The sequence below is a fragment of the Marmota flaviventris genome, chromosome 5, assembly GCF_047511675.1.
Source record: "Marmota flaviventris isolate mMarFla1 chromosome 5, mMarFla1.hap1, whole genome shotgun sequence".
Classification (NCBI taxonomy): domain Eukaryota; kingdom Metazoa; phylum Chordata; class Mammalia; order Rodentia; family Sciuridae; genus Marmota; species Marmota flaviventris.
The window spans coordinates 105,104,558-105,127,114 of NC_092502.1; the positions used below are offsets into that span (position 1 = coordinate 105,104,558).

At 34.4% G+C, this 22,557-nt stretch overlaps 1 protein-coding gene across 7 annotated transcripts in view; it reads left to right on the plus strand.

Annotated features, from left to right (window-relative positions):
• The window catches only part of Bdp1 (BDP1 general transcription factor IIIB subunit), a 95,131-nt gene that overhangs the window by 57,561 nt on the left and 15,013 nt on the right, over window positions 1–22,557 (plus strand). For 6 of the 7 annotated variants that reach the window (XM_071612490.1, XM_027927987.2, XM_071612493.1 and 3 more), the window contains 12 exons: window positions 1,517–1,715; window positions 2,608–2,801; window positions 3,769–4,156; window positions 8,859–8,981; window positions 12,776–12,812; window positions 13,279–13,371; window positions 14,977–15,205; window positions 15,609–15,769; window positions 17,840–17,990; window positions 18,209–18,389; window positions 21,397–21,460; window positions 21,870–22,050. In XM_071612490.1, the coding sequence (XP_071468591.1) occupies window positions 1,517–1,715; window positions 2,608–2,801; window positions 3,769–4,156; window positions 8,859–8,981; window positions 12,776–12,812; window positions 13,279–13,371; window positions 14,977–15,205; window positions 15,609–15,769; window positions 17,840–17,990; window positions 18,209–18,389; window positions 21,397–21,460; window positions 21,870–22,050 (2,001 nt within the window). The remainder of the gene's footprint in view (window positions 1–1,516; window positions 1,716–2,607; window positions 2,802–3,768; window positions 4,157–8,858; window positions 8,982–12,775; window positions 12,813–13,278; window positions 13,372–14,976; window positions 15,206–15,608; window positions 15,770–17,839; window positions 17,991–18,208; window positions 18,390–21,396; window positions 21,461–21,869; window positions 22,051–22,557) is intronic. The other variant, XM_071612492.1, reaches the window with a different exon arrangement.

A 22,557-nucleotide genomic window follows, 5' to 3' on the forward strand; every position in this document is an offset into this window, starting at 1 on the left:
CCTTCCAAGCTGCTGGGATTACGGGCATGCACCTCCATGCCCGGCTATTTTATTTATTTTTATGTGGTGCTGGGGGTTGAACCCAGTGCCTCATGTGGGCTAGGCAAGCACTCTACTATTGAGCTACAACCCTAGTCCCCTTTCTTAATCTTTAACTTTTTCTAGATCATAAAGTTTATACCAACTGTTGCTGTACTGTGGCCAAGAGAAACCATCTCAGCTTACTTGTAAAATTTGAAATTTTTTAGTTTTAAAATAGCTTATTCTTATGTCTAATGTTTTGTTGTTTCTTTTCATCTCAGAAGCACGTTGAATTTATGTATGTATTTTTCTTCTTCAATATCTTTGCAAAATCACAATTGATAAAGCTGTAGTATAACTTATAGTATAACTTATTTAAATTAACTTAAATATAACTTGTTTTCCCAAATACTTTAGCTTATACTGGCATGCATTAGCCAGAATTGTATCTTTTTAAACATGATGTGAACTTTCCTGGTGTTTTACTACTAGAACTTTGTAAGATTGGTATATTTGGAAATGTCTATGTACTTGTTTTCTAGATATTTTATTTAAATATGTTCTTAGGATTAATTTTTTTTTTAAATGTATCTTTTTTAGTTATTGATGGGCCTTTATTTTATTTATTTATATATGGTGCTGAGAATCTAACCCAATGCCTTACACCTGCTAGGCAGGCACTCTACCACTGACCTACAATCCCAGCCCCAGATTAGTTTTTGAATACAAATATTTTAGAGAACTCATATAACAAAATTTATGTTAGGTTTTATATTTCTTAATGAAGTTCCTTGCCAGTTGCTTAAATATTTCTGGGAAACCATAAGATTGATATTTGGGTTGTCCTAAAAGCTGTGATTCTACTACTGAATGTTAAAACCTTGTCTGATATGTCATATACAAATGGATTAAGTTAAACGACATTGACTGTCAATAAACCCTTTTCTGTGAGAGTTGTATTCTCCTTCCCACTCCATCCCTAGTGCTGGGAATTGAACCCAGGGCCTCACGTTTTCTGTGAGCCTTCAGAAATATGGTAGAAAAATAGATTCTTAACCTCAAGCCTGCTTTTGAGCCAGAAGGCCCAGGTGGTTATTGTGTATTTGTGTAGGCTTTAGAGTCTAATAGAAGGCATTTGCTTGATGTACCATTATGAAATTATTTTCAGCTACTGGTTTTGGGTATTTCAGTTATTTCTCTAAAAATTACTTAAAGCAGCATGAAACTACACATCAAAATCAATAATAAAAGTAAAAAAGATACATATTATAAAAATATTCCCAATATATACATAAAATGGAAGCTATAAAAGCTTATATGCTTTTACTTTTATATCAGCAATGTAGGAGTTTATTTTACATACTTGGTTTTATCTCCAATTTGTATATAATGCTTTGAATTTAGAATTGGTTTGTATCCAACATCATTGAATAGCTGTTATATCAATAAGGAATTCTGATTTTATTTTTTCAATGTGATTTACACTTCCTTTCAGACATGAAAATAAACCATATGTTCCTACTCCAGCACAATTGATAAGAAGGAAATTCCAAAAGTCAAAACCAAATTTGGGAAGGGCACACAGTAAGAAAGAGGAACCAGGTATAGAAAAAGGTACATATCAAAGTAAGACAAGCAAACAAGAAGATAATTTGCCACAGCAAGGAAATTCTGACATCCATTTCTTTCTAAAAGTAAGTTTTGGGGGAAAATTTCTTTTAGCAGGCTCTCTTCTGTCAGAATTGTGAAGGAGAGTATTGGTGAAATACAGTTTTGACATTTTATTTTGTTTTGTTTTGTTTTGCAAAACTGGGGATTGGACCTAGGGCCTTCCTCTTGCTGGGCAAGTACTCTTACCATGGAGCTATTATCCCCAACCCCTTTTACAAAATTTTATTTTAGTACAGGGTCTCACTTGAATTTGTGATCCTTCTGCCTTCCAAGTAGCTGGGAGTATAGGTGTGTACCACCGCACCTTATTAGTTTAACTTTTTTTTGCGTGGTTCTAGAATTGAACCCAGAGCCTCATACATTGCAGGCAATTATTCTGTCATGGAGCTACATCCCTAATCCTTTTTATTTTATTTTATTTTGTTTGCAATACTGGGGATTGAATTCAGTGGCACTCTACTACTGAACTATATCTCCAGCCCTTTTTATTTTTTATTTCCAGATAAGGTCTTGCTAAGTTGCCCAGCCTGGCCTCAAACTTTTAATTCTCCTGCCTTAGCCTCCTGGGTAGCTGAGATCATTTTATTTTTTGAGACAGGATTTTACTAAATTGCTAGCCTGGTCTTGAACTTGTGATCCTTTTGCTTTACCCTTCTGAGTAGCTGCGATTATGGATGTGTGCCACCGTGTCTTGGACTTGTGATCCTTTTACTTTATCCTTATGAGTAGTTGGGATCATAGGTGTGTGCCACGGTAACTGGCTAATTTTGACTTTTATACTATAACTGTTTTCATGAAACATTTAGAAACTGATCACTATGTATCTGTGCAGTATTATAGTTTTAGGCCAAACAGTTAAATTTACATAGAGATTCTTTCTGTGGTAATATTACCTTTTTTCATCTTAAATTTAAGGAAAAAGCGGAGAATCTGTCATCTATGGAGGTTTCAGCAAGAAAAGATTTTTTAGGCTCTAGAGAATCTAGTTTGGCCAAAAAAGATGCTCAATTAGAAGAAGTTGGACCATCTGGAAGTGTTGGAGAGGAAAATGTAGGAACTAATTCTGTGTCTTCAATTGTAGAAGAGCAATATCTCAGTAAAGTAACAAGGTAATATTTTCTTTAACAAATAGAGTAGGAAATAAAAATCACTTATTCTTTATGGGTGTCTTACCTTAAATTACTGTTAGAGCAAAAACATGGCTTATGAACAGAAGTGAGATTGTTTTTTATTTATAAGTCTGTTTCCTAATTTTAGTGTTTATTTACTACATTTTACTTTTTTCTGATTTTCAGTTGTACACCTAGATGTATAATTTGTGGGTGTCAAATCTATTAGACAATAGCAAATGCCTGATCAAAGAGTAATGTTTATTAGAGTACTAATTCATATGAGGTTATAAGCACGAATGAATGGTACCCTTCTCTAGGTGGTTGTTTTGCAGGGGTCGGGTGGGGTACTGGGGATTGAACTCAGGGTCACTCAACCACTGTGCTATATCCCCAGCCCTATTTTGTATTTTATTTAGAGGCAGGGTCTCACTGAGTTGCTTAGTGCCTCACCATTGCTAGCTTTGAACTCACAATCCTCCTGAGCTGCTGGGATCACATATAGGTGTTACCACACCCGGTTCTTTTCTAGTTTTTGAAGAAAGTAGGAAGGAACCTAAGTTCTAGAAAACAGCATTGCTCTGATAAATTTTTTGTCTGCCCTTTTTCTTTTAACCTAAACTATTCACCCAGTAAGATAAATAAGTATCACTATTTGATCCCACAGTCTATAATTATTCCATGTATTTTATTCCTTTTTGTTCTAATAATTACAAGTTTTTTAAAATTTCATCTCTACCACCACTTATAATGGGGAAAAATAGCCCAGAATTTAAACATTACTGTGCAGAATTCTTAATGAGAAATAAGTAGTAGTTAATTATTATTTTCACAGCATAAGTCTTTAAAAGAATTGGTGGTGGGAGTTTTCGTTTTAATGACTGAACTGAGACTTCACTCTCAACACTTTGGTTTTCATTAAATTATTGCATATATGACCATATTGTTATTTTGATTAAACATATAGCCGTCCACAATTGTTAAAAGAATCAGATTCCTCCAAAATTGCTCTGGATCGAAGAACAACTATCAGTACTGCCTCTGTGTGTGAGACAGATCATAGTGAAAGGAGAACACATAGGAAGATCAAACCAAATGTCACTAAAGGGCGTGGATCAAAACGAACTCGGGGTAAAACCTCAAAGAAGGAACCTAGAGCTTCCAAGTCAACGCTGGTGACTCTTCGGGCTTCCCAGGAAGAAGATGAAGATGATACTGAAGATTTTGAATCTGACTATGAAGAAGAAAACTATCATCTTGCCCCAGAAGAATTAAACAAGGCACCAGTGTTTGTTCCCATTGGTCTGAGATCCCCTGAACCTGTTTCTGCTCAGATTGAGGAAACAATGGAAGAGGTAATAATTTTTGAATCTTTAACATTTCATCAACTTATACTTTTCTTCCTTTTTCTTTTAATGGATCATTATTTCTTCTCTTAGTAGATATTAGGATTTGAAGAGTTCCTTTTCTAAATAAACTGCCACCAGATATAATCTGTTTAGGATCTAATGAATAGCTTAAGGAATCATTAAAAGTGTGACCTCCTCTGATTACTCAGCCCCTATGTCCAAGACTCAGCAAGGGAACCGGTAGAACAATAATGATAGAATTCTGCGTATACTTTTATGTAGAAGTTGCTTAATATACTTTTTTTTAATTAATTTTTAAAATGTTTGGGAAGATATTTCCTGTTAACTTTTTATAATAGGGTCAGACTTAGTTCTGGTTGATATAGAAGGGACTTTTTTATTCTTTTTTGAAAAAAATTGATAAAATACACATTATATAAAATTTGCCATCTTAACTTTTTTTAACTGTACAGTTCAGTGCTACCATTATCACCATCCTTTCACAAAACTCTTCATCTTGCAGAACTCTAATTCTATACCTGTTAATCAATAATCCCTCGTTTCTCCTACCTCTGAACTTTTGGCAACCACCATTCTAATTTTTGTCTCTGAATTTAACTCTGTAGGAACCTCGTGCAAGTGGAATCATACAGTATTTGTCCTTATGTGACTGGCCTGTTTTACTTAGCATAATGTTTTCAAGGTTCATTTATAAAGTTGTAGCATATGTCAGAATATCCTTCCTAATTTCGTGGGTTTTTTTGGTGATGTTGGGGATTGAACCCAGACAGATTCTTGCACATATGAGGCAGGTGCTCTGACACTGGGCTATGTGGCTAGCCCAAAATGTCTTTCTGTTTTAAAGGATAAATAATATTTTTGTGTCTGTCTCACCTTTTGTTCATCCATTTGTCCATCAATGAACACTTAAATTGTTTCCACATTTTGGCTATTCTAATTAGTCTTCCTGTGGACATGTAAGACAAATATCTCTTTGAATCTGTGCTTTCAGTTCTTTTGGGGGATGTATTCATAAGTAGAATTACTGGATTACAAAATAATTCTATATTGAATCTTTTTTAGTGACTGTCACTGTTTTAATAGTGGCTATATCATTTTACTACTAGCAGTGACAGGTATTCTAGTTTTTCATATCCTTACCCAACAGCTGTTATTTTCTAACTTTTTTTTTTTTTTTGCTATTCTGGTAATCAAACCCTGGTCCTCATGAATTCTAGATACTGCACTTCACCACTGAGCTGTACTCAGCTGTACACTTTTAATTAAAGTGGTAGTTATCTTAATGAGTTTGAGGTAGAACATATTTTGCTTCCTTAGTCTTTTTTTTTTTCTCCTCTTTTTTCCTCTTGGTTTAGTATTCCAACTTTGTAAATTCAAAGTTTTTTGTTCTATTAGTTTTAGCCAGTCATTTGACTAAAGAGAAGCATTTTGAATCAGTTTTGTCTAAGAATTCATAATGGTTTCTGAGTCATTTGAAGTAGAATCAAGAGTTAGCTAATTGTGGTAGGGATAATCAGTGGGAAACATAAACATAAAACAGTTCAAATAATGTTAAAGTTAACCTTAATGTTAAGGTAGATCCATTAAGAAGTAATGTAATGGATTGCCTGAATCTGTAGAGTCACACTTAAGAATGAAAATCAAAACTTAATTTTATTTTATTCACTATTAATCATAGCATACTATAGATTCTTGAAACTAACTGAAAATGACACAAAAACAGGTGGCTTTTTGTAATGAAAAATTTAAAGTAAAGATAATTAAAGATTTAGTTGAAATCAAACAGAAGAATAGTGAATTTTGTGGAAAGACAGCTGATTAGTATACTACATGATAGTTTAGTTATATATTTTGTATTTTTCTTTGCATGAAGGTAGATTGGTAGTGAAAATTGATATCAGAAATTAATTTCTTAAAAAAAAGAAATTAATTTCTGAAAGTCAGATTTCAATATGTATCCCTGAATTAACACAGAATATCTTCTTATTTAATAGCAGTAATAATAATAATTTAACAGGGAAAACTTATATTCCTTTTAGTCAGCTTACTAAAATGAAAATTGTTTAAATGTTAACATTTGTTTACATGTCAACATTTGTTTATATGTTCTTTAAAAAGCATTGAAATAAAATGAAATGATATAAGCTCTAATATTGATGAAACTTGAAAACATACTAAGTGAAAGAAGCCAGTCACAGAAGATCACATACATGATTACTCTTATATCAAATGTCCAAAGTAGGAAAATCTATAGAAAAAATAGATTAGTGGTTGCCTAGGGAGTGGGAAATGAAGGGGAGAAGTTGGAAAAGTGATAGCTAATAGGTATGGGATTTCTTTTTGAGGAGATGAAAATGTTCTAAAATTGAGTGTGATGATGTTTGCTCACATCTATAAGTATTCCAAAATATATTGAATTGTACACTTTGTGGGCGAATTGGGGTTGGGGGTAGCTCAGGTTTTGAACTCTTGCCTAGCATGCACAAGGTTCTGGGTTCAATCCTCAGTACTATAAAAAAGGAAAAGGATGAATTTATGGTATGTAAATTATATCTTAGTATAGCTCTTATTAAAAAAATACAGCATTGGTAAGCTGTATGAAGCCTGAAGAACCAACTTTTAAAAATTATCTAGAATATTCCCTTTCCCTACCCATTTCCAACTTTTGGGAATATATTTTATTTTCACAAATCTCTTGAATTTTTAAATTCATTCCAGACCTTTTGGATATTAATGAAGATTTTTCTATTAGTTTTACATTTGAAGAAAGACAAAGAACTGTAGTAACTATTTTTTTAAAAAAATAAACATTATTTGCTTTTTTATTTTTTTATGTGGTGGTGAGGATTGAACACACAGTGCCTCACACATGCTAGGCAAGCGCTCTACCACTGAGCCACAACCTCAGCCCTAGTAACTACATCTTGAAGACAGATTCTCAGACTTCATTCCTATACTCATAGATTCTATTGAATCACATAGTGCTTTATACTTATCTGTCGGAGTCCAGCTCCAACAGGGGGTCTCAGGAGACGAACAGATGGTGAGGAGTCGGCGAAAGGGGGTGGAGAAACAACACAGACACCAAAGTGAAGGTGCTGATCCCAATCTTTACTTGTGAAGTTGATCATATATACTTTTCATTTTGGCAGGCTCACAGTACTTTGTGGTTACAAAACAGGAATCATTATTCAAAGAAACAAAATATTACGTAGCTACAATTAGAATAGAAGACTGTATCTTGGCTTACGCATAAGCAAGCATTTTTTCTTTCAGTTCGCGTTTTGCTTTGAGCTGTTTCTGTTTAATTAACTTTTAATAATAGTTAGAAATGTCCCAACTATTGGCCTATACCTTGACTATTCTTTCTTGACTTACTGACTGGAACCGGTGCCATGGTTACGGCAAGTGGTTAGCTTGTTATTAATTTTAATCAAACAAGAGTAAGAGCACAAACCATTGTGCACAGGAACAAGAACAAGTTGCCCAGTACTAAGCACTAATCTGTCTTCTTAACATTAATTCTTCTTCTCTAGATTTAATTTAATTTCTCAAAAACTTCCTTGACAGGAATACAGGGAGTTTTCATTAGACATTAACAATTTATGCTCCACAGCTGAATCATTGCATTTAGAGCAAACAGATCTATTCTTAGAAGTAGTTGCATTAATTGGGAAAGTCATGTTTTTTCCTTCATACTTGAAATCGCAACTATACTTATTAAAGGAATACAAAAACAAACCAGCCCATTCCCAGAAACATACTGCACTCCTCCAGAGGATGGACGCCTTGCACCATCCACCTCAGTAGGGCCTTGCCATTGCCTGAGTCAGGGGAGGGGCACAGCATTTATCTTTCTGTTAATAAGGGAATAGGAGCCATACTGTAGTTTATATATTTTAGGAGATTAAATTAGTGTCTTGGGGCTGGGGATGTGGCTCAAGCGGTAGCGCGCTCGCCTGGCATGTGTGCGGCCCGGGTTCGATCCTCAGCACCACATACAAAGATGTTGTGTCGGCCAAAAACTAAAAAATAAATATTAAACAAACAAACTTTAAAAAAAAAAAAAATTAGTGTCTTTTTAAACTCTGATCATAGGGGCTCTTTGACTAGTAGGGCTGCCACATGAGAATAACTGTGAGTGAACCCATTTCCATGGGTGTCAAGAATCGTGTAGGCTTTGGGACTTTGGGAAAAGATTGTTGTACTGGGGATGAAGTGATGATCAGTCTTTTAAAGCACTTTAACTCCTCTCTATTATAGCATTTATGACACTGTATAGTTCATTTATTACTGTGTTTCTTGTATATTGTGAGTTATTGAAGGCAGGGACCAAATGTGCCTTATTTGGTTTGTGCCTCTATGCCCATATCCCTCTGGTTTTTAGGAAGCACTTCATAAATGTTAACAAATGGAAGAAATTGGGGAAAAATAGGGGCAGGGTGGGGAGGATGAGAAATGAAATGCCAGGCACTATGATTAAGCCTTAAAATTTTTGGTTACTGGTTGCAATAGTCACAGCCCTCTCAAAAACTTTAAATGTCTTACTTTTGACAAATTGCTATCAATCAGTTTTTAGAATCACATTTCTTTTTTTAAATTTTGTGTGAATGTGAATTGTTTCCTTCATTTGAAATTTAATTTTATTTGTTCATGTGGAAAATAATAAAAACATTTATTTTGACAGCTTGAAATAACTGAGAATGTTGCAGATATAGGATGTGTAACTGTTGTTGAACATGAGCTTTCAAACACAGATGTATCTACTCAGGAAGTAAAAGAAGAAAAAAATTCGAATACATCATCATTTGTAAGTATCCATGTTAATGTTTTGTCTTTTGTCCTTTGTTTACTTTCAAAAGACTATAGGGTTACTTTGATTGCTTTAAGTTTTCAGTTCTTTGCTGTTTCTCTCATGTATGGAGTTGTTAGTATAAATAGTAAAAGTTTGGGAATAGTCGTGGATTTTGTATTTGACTTGGAAAGCATTGGTTTTTTTTTTTGTGTGTGTGTGTGAGTAGAGCTTTTAATGTCCCTGTTGACTTTACATTTGATCTTAGCCAAAAGGCTAATAAGTGATAGACTTTTATATGAAAATTCTATTGCATTAAATCTATGTCAAATGTAAATTACTTAAAATATATTTAGTTTCATTTTGTTTGCCATTCTTCCATATTTAGTATTTAACCTTGTTTTTGCAAATGAACACTTGGAATTGTCCTTTTTTTTTGGCACTAGGGATCGAACCCGGATGCTTTACCACTGAGTTACATCCAACTTTTTTTTTTTTTTTTTTTTTAAACGGGGTTCTTACTAAGTTGCTGAGGGCCTTGCTAAGTTGCTGAGGCTGGCCTCAAACTAGCAATCCTTCTGCTTCAGCCTCCCAAGGTGGTGGGATTACAGTGTGCCATCAGGCCCAGCACGGAATTGTAACTTTTTGAAAATGCTTTTAATGATATATAATATACACATTGTATAGTTCACCCATTGAAAGTGTTCTGTTCAGTGATTTTTTTTAGTATATTCACAGAGTTGTGCAAGTATGACAAATCAATTTTTAGAATATTTTTATCACCTCAAAAACAAATTTCATATCCATTTGTAGTCACTCCTTATTTCCCCTGCAAATCTCTATAGGCTTATGGAACAAATTACCAACTATTTTTTTGAAACTGGGAATTGAACCCAGGGCACTTTACCCTAGAGCTATATTCCCAGCCCTTTTTTATATTTTATTTTGAGACAGGATCTCATAAAGAACTTGCTGAACTCGAACTTGTAATCCTCTTCTTTTGCCGCAGCCTCCCCAAGTAGTTAGATATGCATCACTGTGCCCAGCCAATTATCTGCTTTTTGCCTATAGATTTTTCTTATTCTGGACATTTTATAGAAATAGTATAATATTGTATAATGATCAGCAGTATTTAAAGGTCCCTGTTTATTCACATTTTGCCAACACTTATTTGACTTCTTTTGATCTATGCTTGTGAGTGTATTGTCTCATTATGGTTTTGATTTGCATTTCCCTAATGACTAATGATGTTGAGTATCTTTTATGTGTGTATTGCCCATCAGTATTTTTTTGGAGAAAATGTTGATTTAGATCTTTCATATTTTTATTTTTTTTATTTTTAGTTGTAAATAATAAATAATTTACTTATTTATGTATTTATATGTGGTGCTAAGGATTGAACCTAGTGCCTCATACATGTGAGGCAAGTACTTGCTCTACCATTGAGCTACAACCCCAGCTCCCAGATCTTTTTTAATTGGTCTATTTTATTATTATTATTATTATTTGAGTTGTAAGGTTTTTTTTTTTTTTTTTTTGTGTGTGTGTGTGTGTGAGAGAGATACTGGGGATTAAACCAGGGACCTTACACATGCTAGGCAGTTGCTCTACCATTGAGTTACATCCCCATCCCATAGAATTCTTTAATATAGTCTAGGTACAATTCCATTGTCAGATGTATGATTAATAGATATTTTCTTCCATTCTATGAGCTATCTTTTCATGTTCTTGATTATTTGCCTTAAAGCACAAAAATTTCTACTTTGGATGAAAGTCTAATTGGTTTTATTTTTCTTTTTGGTACCAGGGATTGAACCCAGGGGCTCTTAACTTCTGAGCCACATACCCAACCCTTTTTATGTTTTATTTAGGGACAGGACCTTGCTAAGTTGTTTAGGGTCTCGCTTAGTTGCTGAGGCTGGCTTTGAACTTATGATCCTCCTGCCTCCGCCTCTCAAGTCACTGGGATTATAGGTGTGCACCACTGTGCCTGGCTCCTGATTGATTTTGTTGTTGTTGTTGCTTTTGCTTTTGGTGTCATATGAAGAATCCTTTGCCAAATCCAAAGTCATAAAAGTTTACCACTATTTTTCTTCTAAAAGTTTTATAGTTTAAGTCTTTGATCTATCTTGAGTTAATTTTTGTAAATATTGTGATAATCTTTTTATCCAACTTCCTTCTTGTATGTGACTATTCAGTTGCCCTAGCACCATTTGTTTGAAGAGACTTCATTGAATGGTCCCAGCATCCTTGTCAAAAATCAGTTTATAATAGATATATGGGTTTATTTTGGGACTGTTAATTCTTTTCCATTGACCCATAGCTATCCTTAGGTTAGTGATGCTACATTGATTATTGTTGCTTTGTACTAAGTTTTGTAGTTGAGAAGTGCAATAATAAATACAATAAATATTTTATTATTGTCAGAATTATTTTGGTTGAGTCCCTTTAATTCCATATGAATTTTAAAATTAACTTGTTAGTTTCTACAAAGAAGTCAGGTGGGATTATGTTTGGAATTTCATTGTATTTATAGATCTTTTGGAAGAAGTTGCAGCCTTAACCATGTTGACTCTCAGTCCATGGACATGGGGTATATTCCTTTTTTGGAAGATTGAATCCAGGACCTCATGCATACTACAAGCATTCCACCCACCATTGTAGCTCTACCACTGAGCTACACCCGTGGTCCTCCTATTTATTTAGAACTTCTTTGATTTCTTTCAAAAATGGCTTGTAGTTTTAGAATGTGAGCTTTGCACTTCCTTGCTAAATTTATTTCCAAGTGTGCTATTATTTTTACCATTATTATAATTGGAACTGTGTTCTTAATTTCACTTTTGGATTGTTTATTGCAAGTATATTGAAACAAAATTGATTTTTATATATTGATCTTGTATCCTGCAACTTTGCTAAACTCATTTTTCAGTGGATGCCTTAGTATCTTCTCTGTACAAAATCATATAATCTGCAAATACAGTTAGTTTTACTTCATGCTTTCTAAAGCACCACAAACTGAAGTGGCTCAAAGCCACAGAAATTTTTTCTCTCAAGGTTCTGAAGTTTAGAAGGAAGCCCCAAATCACAGTGTATTGGTTCTTTCTGGAGGCTCTGAGGGGGAAATAATTTCATGATTTCCATGGTGGTTGTTATTGGCAGTGCTTGTCATTTCATGATTTGAGCAGCATAATTCCATTCTCTGCCTCCAATACCACACGGCATTTTCCCTGTTTATGTGTCTGTGTCTTTTCTCATCTTCTTATAAGGACACCAGATATATTGGAATAAGGGTCACATATTTTTGTGGGGAACACAATTCAGCCTGCAACACTCTTTGATCTGAATGCTATTTCTTTTTCTTGCCTAATTTCCCTGAGTAGAACCTCTAGTTAAATGTTTCTTAGAGAGTGGACATTCTTTTTTTTTTTTTAAGTCTGTACTTGGGATTTAAGCTGGGGGTCCTTTACCACTAAGCTACATCCTCACTCCTTTTTATTTGTTGAGGAAGGTCTCACTAAGATTTGACTGGACTTGAAGGATTATAAAAGTGAAAAAGTAGAAATGGTTAGGTGTACAAAGCAGTATGATTAGAGTTAAAACTTACATTTCAGAAGAGGTAAAATTAGAAGCAAGAGAGAAAAGAATTTGCTATTATTTTCTTCTTGTTTATGAAATATTGTGAATAATCATAAATTTAAAATATTATTATAACTAAAGATATAGAAAGATCTAGAAAATGTAGTACTTCTTGAGAGACAGTGCATGTGTTTGGGGGAAATACTTCTGATGTTCCCTATCTTTTCCTCTTTCAGGAAATAACCACAGGTGAACAGACCCAAGATGAACCAGGTAACTGTTAAGGAAACTGCTAAAACTACTTGATTAGCACTAGCACAGTGATTTAGCATTGGTCATAGTGAATGAGTCACTTTGCTGAAGAATTGAACAAAAATGTTCTGGTGTTGTATGTTATCTTTATTATAAACTTAAATCCTTGGGATACTACTTTTAAAAGGTGAGCTGAAAGTTCAGAAAAGTATTTGTTGAGCGTTTCCTCTTAATTTGCACAGATGAGGACATTTTCTTTGAATGTATTATTTATGGGAGAAAATGGTTTAGTAAATAAGAGCCACCAATTGATGATTTTTTAAATTTGTAGTGTATAAACTGAACAAAACACAGCACTAGTAAGGGAATAACAGAGGATATTGAAACCCATTGCTAGAAAATAAACAACGGAGCTAACAGTCTTTTTAAAGTAAACTAATTGCCAGATTTGTTTTTCTGTTTTAATTTTGCTATATTTCCTCACAAGGTACCAATGATGGAAGTACTGAAGCTGCCATAACTTTACTAACAATGGGAGATCTAGTATTGCAGTCAGAGATCAGCACTGAACAGGGTGATGGTAAGAGTGAAAGCTAAGTCCTACCAATGAGAAAAAAAACTTAAAATCTGTTAAGAAATTACACCCATGTTTTGAATAAATAAGCCTTTTACATTTGAAATTGTCATCACTGTTGTTTTCCAGAAATGGTAATACTTATGTGTTGATCCATCCTCCCCCTCTTGCTATCTTTTCTTTTTAGATTGTACTGGAAATTGAACCCAGGGGCACATTACCAGTGAGCCACATACCCAGCCTTTTCTATTTTTTATTTTGAGACAAGGTAATGCTAAGTTGCTTAGGGCTTTGCTTAATTGCGGAATCTGCCCTCAAACTTGAGATCCTCCTGCCTCAGCCTCCCTACCACTGTGCCTGTCCTCATCCACTGTCAGCCCGTTTAGGTGTGGTGAAAACCATTTTGAGATAGTGCATTTAGTTTATTAAGAATAATTTGAAGCTGGGTGTGGTGATACAGGCCTGTTATCCCAGCAACTTGGGAGGCTAAAAGGATCAAAAGTTCAAGGCCAGCCTCAACAACTTAGTGAGGCCTTAAGCAACTTAGTGAGACCTTGTCTCAAAAATTAAAAGGGCTGGGGATGTGGCTTAGTGGTTAAGCATCCCTAGGTTCAATCCTTGGTACCAAAAAGAAAAGAATAATTTGGATTCATTGAATAGTTGCTCTAATGGCTTATGTTTATCATCATAAGCATCATTGGTTAATTGAGGTTATTTTGTCACTTTATACTCGTTTCGTTAGCAAAGGATTTGCTGCTTGAAAAGATTTTCACAATCATTGAGAGAATTTAAACTGTTGTGATAGTTTGGACAGAAGCCAAAAGACAATGCCAATCTAGATGATTTTTTTAATATATTGAGCTGGACTTACAAGTTATGGTCTTTGCCATTGATTATCTTTAACTTCATTAAGTGAAAAATCATGCTAATTGTGTTTCTGGTAATTACTTTGTTAATGACTTATCTGCCATTCACTTTAGTTGTTAGATGTTTATGCTTGTTACACTATATTTATTAGGAAAGTATGATTTGTGTTCCCTATACCATAGAGCTTCATTCTCAATGACAGAGTATTATAGTAACACTTGTCACAAATCTTGAAGACATAAAATATAGATCTTAAAAGCTAATAAATGAAGACAGTCCTGTCTTGAAATCCATTCAGCATTATGCAATTATTGGAAGTAATTAAAGAAGAGATCAGGGCTGGGATTGTGGCTCAGTGGTAGAGCTCTTGTCTAGCACGTGTGAGGCGCTGGGTTCAATCCTCAGCATCACATAAAAATAAATAAATAAAATAAAGGTATTGAGTCTAACTACAACTAAAAAAAATAATAATAATTTCAAGTATATAGGCCATTAATTTTATAAAAAAGGCGGGGGGATGCATTACTTTCAGTAGCACAAAATTTTAGTCATAAGAATTATTAAACTCATTACAGGTCAAATCCCCAAAATGAAATATGAGATCATGAATTTAAGTTTGGATCCAAAAAGAACAATCTTTAATAATAACATAGAATTTTATAATTATTAAATGTTGAAGAATTAATTTTCACTTGGATATCTATTTATACTGGGTCAATTTTAATTTCCTATTTTTTTCTGCAGTAGGAGTATGTGTGTTTCCTGATGTTCATTCAAAGGATAAAAGTCATATCCCTTTTATCCCAGATAATGTAAATCACAAAATTGTTCATGAATATCAGGAGGTTTTTTCACCTGTCATTAGTACATCTCCTGCATCATTTGAAGAAAACAAGATTGTACTGGAGGAACAAAGTACTAGAGAAGAAGTTGGTTTAATGGAAGAAGTCAAGAAGAATGCTACGTTGACCAGGTTTATTTTATATTCAATTATTAAATGTTATTAAACCCATCATAAATTTAGTTAATAGATTTGAGTAATGCTTGTAACAATGTTAATTTCTCACCAATTAAATTACAAATTGGTTGACCTAGAGTTTAATGATTTATTTATTAAAGTTATAACAGTGTTATCTGTCTTAGAAGATTTAATTTAAAAGATTTATGTAAATGTATTCTCTGTTCTACAAATATGTTCTACAGGTTTTCTTCTCAAGACCTCCAGTAAATGTAGTAATTAGTAATTTTAGAATTAAGAAATGAACACTTAAATATACCATGATATCTGAAAGGTATTGCGTTAACTGCAATCAGTGTGAGAGAGTAAGAGAATTCTTTAGTGATTCATAAATTTCTATTATCTTTGTACATTTTAGGAATACAACTTCTAAAGTGACCAATAATTTGAGAATGAGAAGTAGATTTGTCAAACCAAAGCCAAATCTTGAGAAGGTTTTACGGACCAACAGGTTTCATGCTCATCAGAAAGTTCCCGGTTTTTGTGTTTTAAAAGGGGAAGAAGTAGAAATTCAAAGAGGTAAATTTTATTTTTCACTTACAAACTATAAAATTGCTTTGACACAGAAATGATATTAGTATTTCAAAGGGATGATTTGTTAAAATTATTTTAACTTTGTTTTTAAATACAAAATATCACATGAGCTATAAAATAAATCTGCCAACTGGTTTCGGTAATTGGTATCATTTTGCTGTATTTGCCTAATCAGGTTTTTTCTTTTTTTGGTGTGTCTGTATGTATGTGTGTGTGTATGAATACTCAAACGTCTCTTAGAAAGGTATACATGACTAAGATATAACTCGGTGGCAGAGCACTTGCCTAGCACGTGTGAGGCACTGGGTTCAATCTTCAATACCACATAAAAATAAATAAATAGAATAAAGATATTGTGTCTAAGAGATGTGTTCATCTACAAATGAATAAATAAAGCCATGCTGTTCATCTGTAACTAAAATAAATAAATAAATAAATAAATAAGATTTTAAAAAATGGGAGGGTATACACAGAAGACATGTGGCAAAAAATTTGATATTGCACCCAAAGCTTAATGGGCAGTGGCCCATGCCTGAAATCCTAGCAGCTTGTCGGGGCTGAGCAGAAGGATCAGGAATTCAAAGCCAGACTCAGCAACTTATCAAGACCCTAAGTAACTTAGCAAGACCCTGTCTCTGAATAAAAATTTTGAAAAGGGGTGGGGATGTGGTTCAGTAGTTAAGGGCCCCCCAGGTTCAATCTCTAGTGCCGCAGTCTGGCTGGACACAAAATAACCGAGCTGCCATGAGGCATTTGTAGATTCAAAACAGGAACTGGGGACTTTGGGTGCACTATCAAATTTTTTGCCACGTGTCTTCTGTGTATACCCCTCCCATTTTTAAAATCTTATTTATTTATTTATTGTAGTTACAGATGGACAGCATGGCTTTATTTATTTATTTTTATTCATTTGTAGATAAACACAATATCTTTATTCTATTTATTTATTTTTATGTGGTGTTGAAGATCGAACCCAGTGCCTCACATGTGCTAGGCAAGTGCTCTGCCACTGAATTATATCCTTAGTCATGTATATCTTTCTAAGAGATGTTCTCTGCTTATTTTTAAATTGAGTATTTGTCTTTTTATTATTAAGACTTCTTGGTCTGTGTGTATACCTCAAGGGTAGAGTACATATTTAACATCCGCAAGGCCCTGAATTTGATTTCCCAAATCTTAAAAAAAATTCTTTGTTTCAGTATCTTTTATTTTTCAAGCTTAATATATTGAAAAGATCTTTTAATATAATCACACACCACCCTATTTAATTTTTTAATTTTTATTTTTTTTAAGTGGCCTTATTATATTGTGATGTACCTGTTGACTGCTTGTCCACTTCCTTTTCTGTCTCCCTTCCTGTCCAATGGCCCACCCCCTATGGCAATACTAAGACCATGGAAAGTAGTGCAAACAACAGGCTACCTATATTATATTGATCTCAGGTTTAGAAGATCTGGATGTTAGCGTTATCTTTTACCTATTTTGGACTCACTGATTTCTGGGATTTTCTTTCATCCAGCAATGCCTGTGGTGCAGTGTTCTTATGCACTTAGTTAATTCATTCTTATTCTATCTTGAGCAATATCCAGAAATTTTCACTCTGTTGAACCAAATTGTTCTATTTATCTAGAAATATTTTCTTCTCCTTTATGACATCTTTGTCATACAATTCCCTTCCCAAAATCTCCCCTAAGGTGGACCTAGCCAGGCTTCATCTATACTTTGTACCTCTTTTGGGTGGGAGTTTTTAACAACAGTATTATTTTTGATGATAGTACTAGAGTACTGTTACCATAAAGTAGGGACACAATTGCTGTGGCAGCCAGGAGTGAAATGTATTACAGTACAAGATTCATTAAACATCTGTTTACTATTCAGAAATCTCATTGGCCAGAACCATTCTGCTGCCATGTTGATTTTTGGATTAAGAAGAGTTTGGAGGAGTTACTACATAGTGGTCTATTGTTTAAGAGAGAATGTTTCTAATATGGAGATTTTTAGCTGTTCTGTTTTGAACTGTATCTTATGTGTGTTTTTTTTTTTTTTTTATTTAAGAAACTGAGAAAAATGCTTCCAAAGTGACAGAATTAGGAGAGAAAAGCCTTGGGCAAGTTACAACAACAGAGAGTAAGGAGCAGAACAAATTGGCATCTGTACATGATATCAAAGGGACCAGTATTTCACAAGAAGCAAACTTAACAGAAAGGTAAAAGAGGGAATAGAGTCTGAAATTCAGTTCATATTCTCTTTCAGCTGTATCCAAAGGCTATAACTAAGAATTTGCTTGAGGAGTTCTGTTGCATCAAACATATTTTAAAATCTTGAAAATCATTAAATTGGATGATCAAATTACACCAATCTCTAAAAATAATCCCATGATGGTTTGCCTGATTTCAGGTAACATATACTACAACTCTCTTTCAGAAATGAAGATCAAGAGGAGAGATCTCAAGAGGTTGAGATAGTGTCAGTTACTCCAGTTGTTTCCTCTGAGCAAGGACCCCATACCCTTGATTCGGGTAGGGATGTTGGTGAGAGTTCTTTTGAAGAGCCCCTGAGAAAGAACACAGAAGGAGACAGTGTGCTCAAACATCATGTGCCAGAGGTAAAAGAACAGATTATAAGAAGGGGTAGGAGGGGTTTTTCCCATTTGAAAAATTGAAGTATAATTTGCGTGTAATAAACTTTACCCTTTTTAGTTTTAGAAGTTCTCATGTAACCAGTATGTGAACAGTTCCATCATCCTTATTTCCCACTTGTCTTTTATAGTCACCCTTCTCCTTCCCCACCAGCTCCTGATAGTCACTGATTCATTTTCCCTATAGTTTTACTTTCGTAAACTCTACTGTGGTAGAATTTCAATAGAGTGTATTTAGTCTCTGGAGCATAGAGGTAATAGAGCTGTTACTCAGGATTGTTATTAAGAAAAAATTAAATAAACATACACAGAGAATTCATTTCTTGTTTCTTAGCTCCTGGATCTGAGGAGTTTATTAACAGCAAGTATTATTGAGGTACTGTGAGGTGTTGGAAGATAAATCTTCAGGAAACTGCTGACTAAATGAATGATTAAACTTGGTTTGAAAGATACTTTGTTGCAGATTTGAACAGGACTCTGTACCAGTTGTCCTCCACCCAGTCAAACCAATCTCATTTCTGGGAATGAGGCCCAGACAATAAGATTTTCTTTTAAAAGTTCCCTAAGTGGGAGAATGCTTGATCTTGAAGAATGAGTATAACGGTCAATAAAAGGGTGAAGAACACGTGTAAAAAAAATAAGATGTGAAACAGTATGACATGTTCAAGGATTATAAATCACTGAGTTGGGTTGGCACCATGGTATATTTCTGTAATCCCAGGGACTTGGGAGGTAGAGGCAAGAGGATCACAAGTTTGAGGCCAGCCACAGCAATTCAGCGAGAACCTGTGTCAAAATAAAAATTATAAAGATCCAGGGAAATAACTCAGTGGTGGTAAAGCACCCCTGAGTATAATCCACAGCACCATGCTCCCCAACCCATAAACTCAACTTGAGGCTGGGTATGGTGGCACACTTTTGTAATTCTAGCATCTTGGGAGGCTGAAGCAGGATTGTAAGTTTGAGATCAGCCTCAGCTATTTAGCAAGACCCTACCTTAAAATAAAAAAATAAAAAGGACTGGGGATGTAGCTCAGTGGTAAAATGCCCCTAAGTTCAATCCCCAGTATCCCCCCTAACCACCCCCTAAATCACTGAGTGAATATAAATGAAGAAAGTGGTTAGAGAGGAAGTTAGGAAGGCAGCCTACAGGCCAAATCATAAAAGGAGTTTGATGACTCCCTAAGGAATTTGGCTCCTTCCATAGTTGAGATTCCTGCCCATCTCCAACTTTTAAATTGTAGCCTTTTATTTTGAAATAACTTGAAACTAAGAAAAGTTATAAGAATCTTACAAAGAATTCATACTTTTCCCTTGGATTCATTAATTATTAACACTTGGCTTCATTTGTTACTCTGTCTTGCTATCCATCTCTATAGATAAATACTTTAAAAAACTGAAGCATTTGAACCAGGGTTGGTGGCACAAGCCTATGAGTGACTAGGGAGCCTGAGGCAGGAGGATCACAAAATCAAGGGCAGCCCCAGCAATTTAGCATGACACTCAGCAACTTAGTAAGATTTACTTTCAAAATAAAATATAAAAAGGTCTAAGGATGTAGCTCAGTGGTAGAGCACTTGGTCTAGCATACACCAGGCCCCTGGGTTCAAGTCCTAGTACTTTAAAAAACAAAAAAAAGCAGCATGTAAGTTGCAAACACAAGCTGTCACCCCTAAATAGTGTGTTTGTATCTTCTATCTATTAATAAAAGCAAGGATATTCTCTTACAGAGAATTAAGAGTACTCTTCTCACAATTAGTATTATCATACTATTTAACATTGATTCAATAATATTACTTAATATATTGTTCGTTTTCAGGTTTCACCCTTGTCCCAAAGATGTCCATTAGAGCTTTTTTGTTTTTAACTGAATACCCAATCAAGATTGTCACACTGCATTTCATTGTCATTTCTTCTTACTCTCCTTAGAGTAGCTCTCTTTTGTTTGTGAACTTAACATTTTAAACAATTTTAGATGGCTCCACAGTATGAATTTATTTATTTTTTAAATATATATATATATATATATATATATGTGTGTGTGTGTGTGTGTGTGTGTGTGTGTGTGTGTGTAATATATATTTTTAGTTGTTGATCGACCTTTATTTTATTTGTTTGTATGTGGTGCTGAGAATTGAACCCAGTGCCTCACATGTACTAGGCAAGTGTATTACCACTGAGCCACAACCCCAGCCTCTGATTTTATTTTGATTTTTGGTACCAGGAATTAAACCCAGGGGTACTTAACCATTGAGCCACATCCCCATCCCTTTTTTATATTTCATTTAGAGGTGGTTCCTCACTAAGTTGCTGAGGCTGGCTTTGAACTCGCATCCTTCTGCCTTAGCCTCCCAAGCTGCTGGGATTACAGGCATATACCACCATACCTGGCTCCTGATATTGTTATTGGATTCAGTGTTTAGGCAAGATTACTATGTAGGTGATTTTGTCTTCTTTTGTATTACATGTCAGACTGAGCACTTGGTCAGAATGGTACTTGACAGATTTCTTCATTATAAAAGCATCTTTTCTACTTTGTAGTAGTAAGTTATCTGAAGAGATCTAGCAACCTGTTACCCAATAATTTTGGCATCCCTTGGTGAATCTTCCCTGAATTAATTATTGACAGTTTGCAAAATGAAAGTGTTATGATTTTAAGCACTAGAGAATTACAATCAGGGTTGCATTTTAAAATGGTGTTAGCAGTTCTGTGGAAAACAAATTGGAGGAAGCCACTCTGGAGACGAGGAGAGCAGTTTGCCTCCATTCATATGTCACTTACATATGGCTTGTGTGATCAGAGAGGTTGAGGGATTTGGGTCTCCCTATTATGTCACTTCAAAAATCATCTCAACTGGAAAAATTGTATGTTTAAGATAAGTCATTGCATTTTGAAGTTATCTCTTCACTATGTATCACATTGTCAGGAAAACTTTTTAAAACCTAACTCTTTCATTTTATTTTTTTATGGCAGTGTATACCAACCAGTATTCCAGAAGTCCAACAAGAGAGTGTAATCAATTCTGAAGACCTAACAGGTATAATAATCTGCTTCAGTGAGGTATCATAGTATTAATTAATATGATTTTTTAATTTATCTATGGAAAACACAAATTCTTTTTTGTTTATAGTGTTTATAGTTAGGCAACAAATAAACTATTTTGTATATCAGTTTTGTTATTCAGAATTATAAATTCTTCCGGCTGTGCCCTTTGTGAAATTATTCTTTTGGTTAGTAAGTAATTTATCCAGAAAGATCCAGCAACCTGTTACCCAATAGTTTGGAACTATGCACGACAATTATTTGTAGTGATGCTTGGGGGTATAATTTAGTTTTTTAGTTTTGATGACAAGTTGTCATGAGGCTCTCTTTTTAGAGATGAAATAAATGATTTTTTTGTTATTTCATGGTTTAGATTTTCATTAATAACATTTCAACTTCGATAGTGAATCTGTTTGCTGATGTACAAGATGGAGAGGAAGAACAAGCATTCATTTTAACTCTGGTAGAAATCCCAACCAATGCTACAGAAGAATTTACGGATGCTGCTCAGTTAATGCCAAACCCTTTACTACCAGCACCCATATTGGTCAAATCCATTAATACTGAAGAAATAGGCGATATGAGGTAAGAAATGAGTTAACTGTTTCTTCTAGGGGGAAAGATGCTTTATGAATCTGATAGTATTGATTGAATGAACTTGTCCCTGCCAGTAATTTGTATTGATTGTGTAGATCTTAAATTATGTGGTAACTTAGAGAAAGAAAAAAAAAAGTAATGTGGTTGATGAAGGTTGAAGGTACCATTTAAATGAAAATTAATATTTTGTTTTGACAACCGAAAAATTTAGTAGCCTAGATTATAGTGACATCTATTACAAATATAGTTATATACACATAACTGAATACACATTCACAGAAAGTTGGGAAAAAAATAGTACAGAGAAGAAATACTTTGGATTTTTAAATTTTTTTGTGGTCCTGGGGATTGAACCCAGGGCCCCCACACATTAGACTAGTGCTGTGTCACTGAGCTACACCGGTAGGAATACCCTTTACCCTTTTTTTGAAACAGAGTCTCACTAATTTTCCCAGGCAAATTTGCCTTAAATTTGTGATCATCATGCCCCAGCCT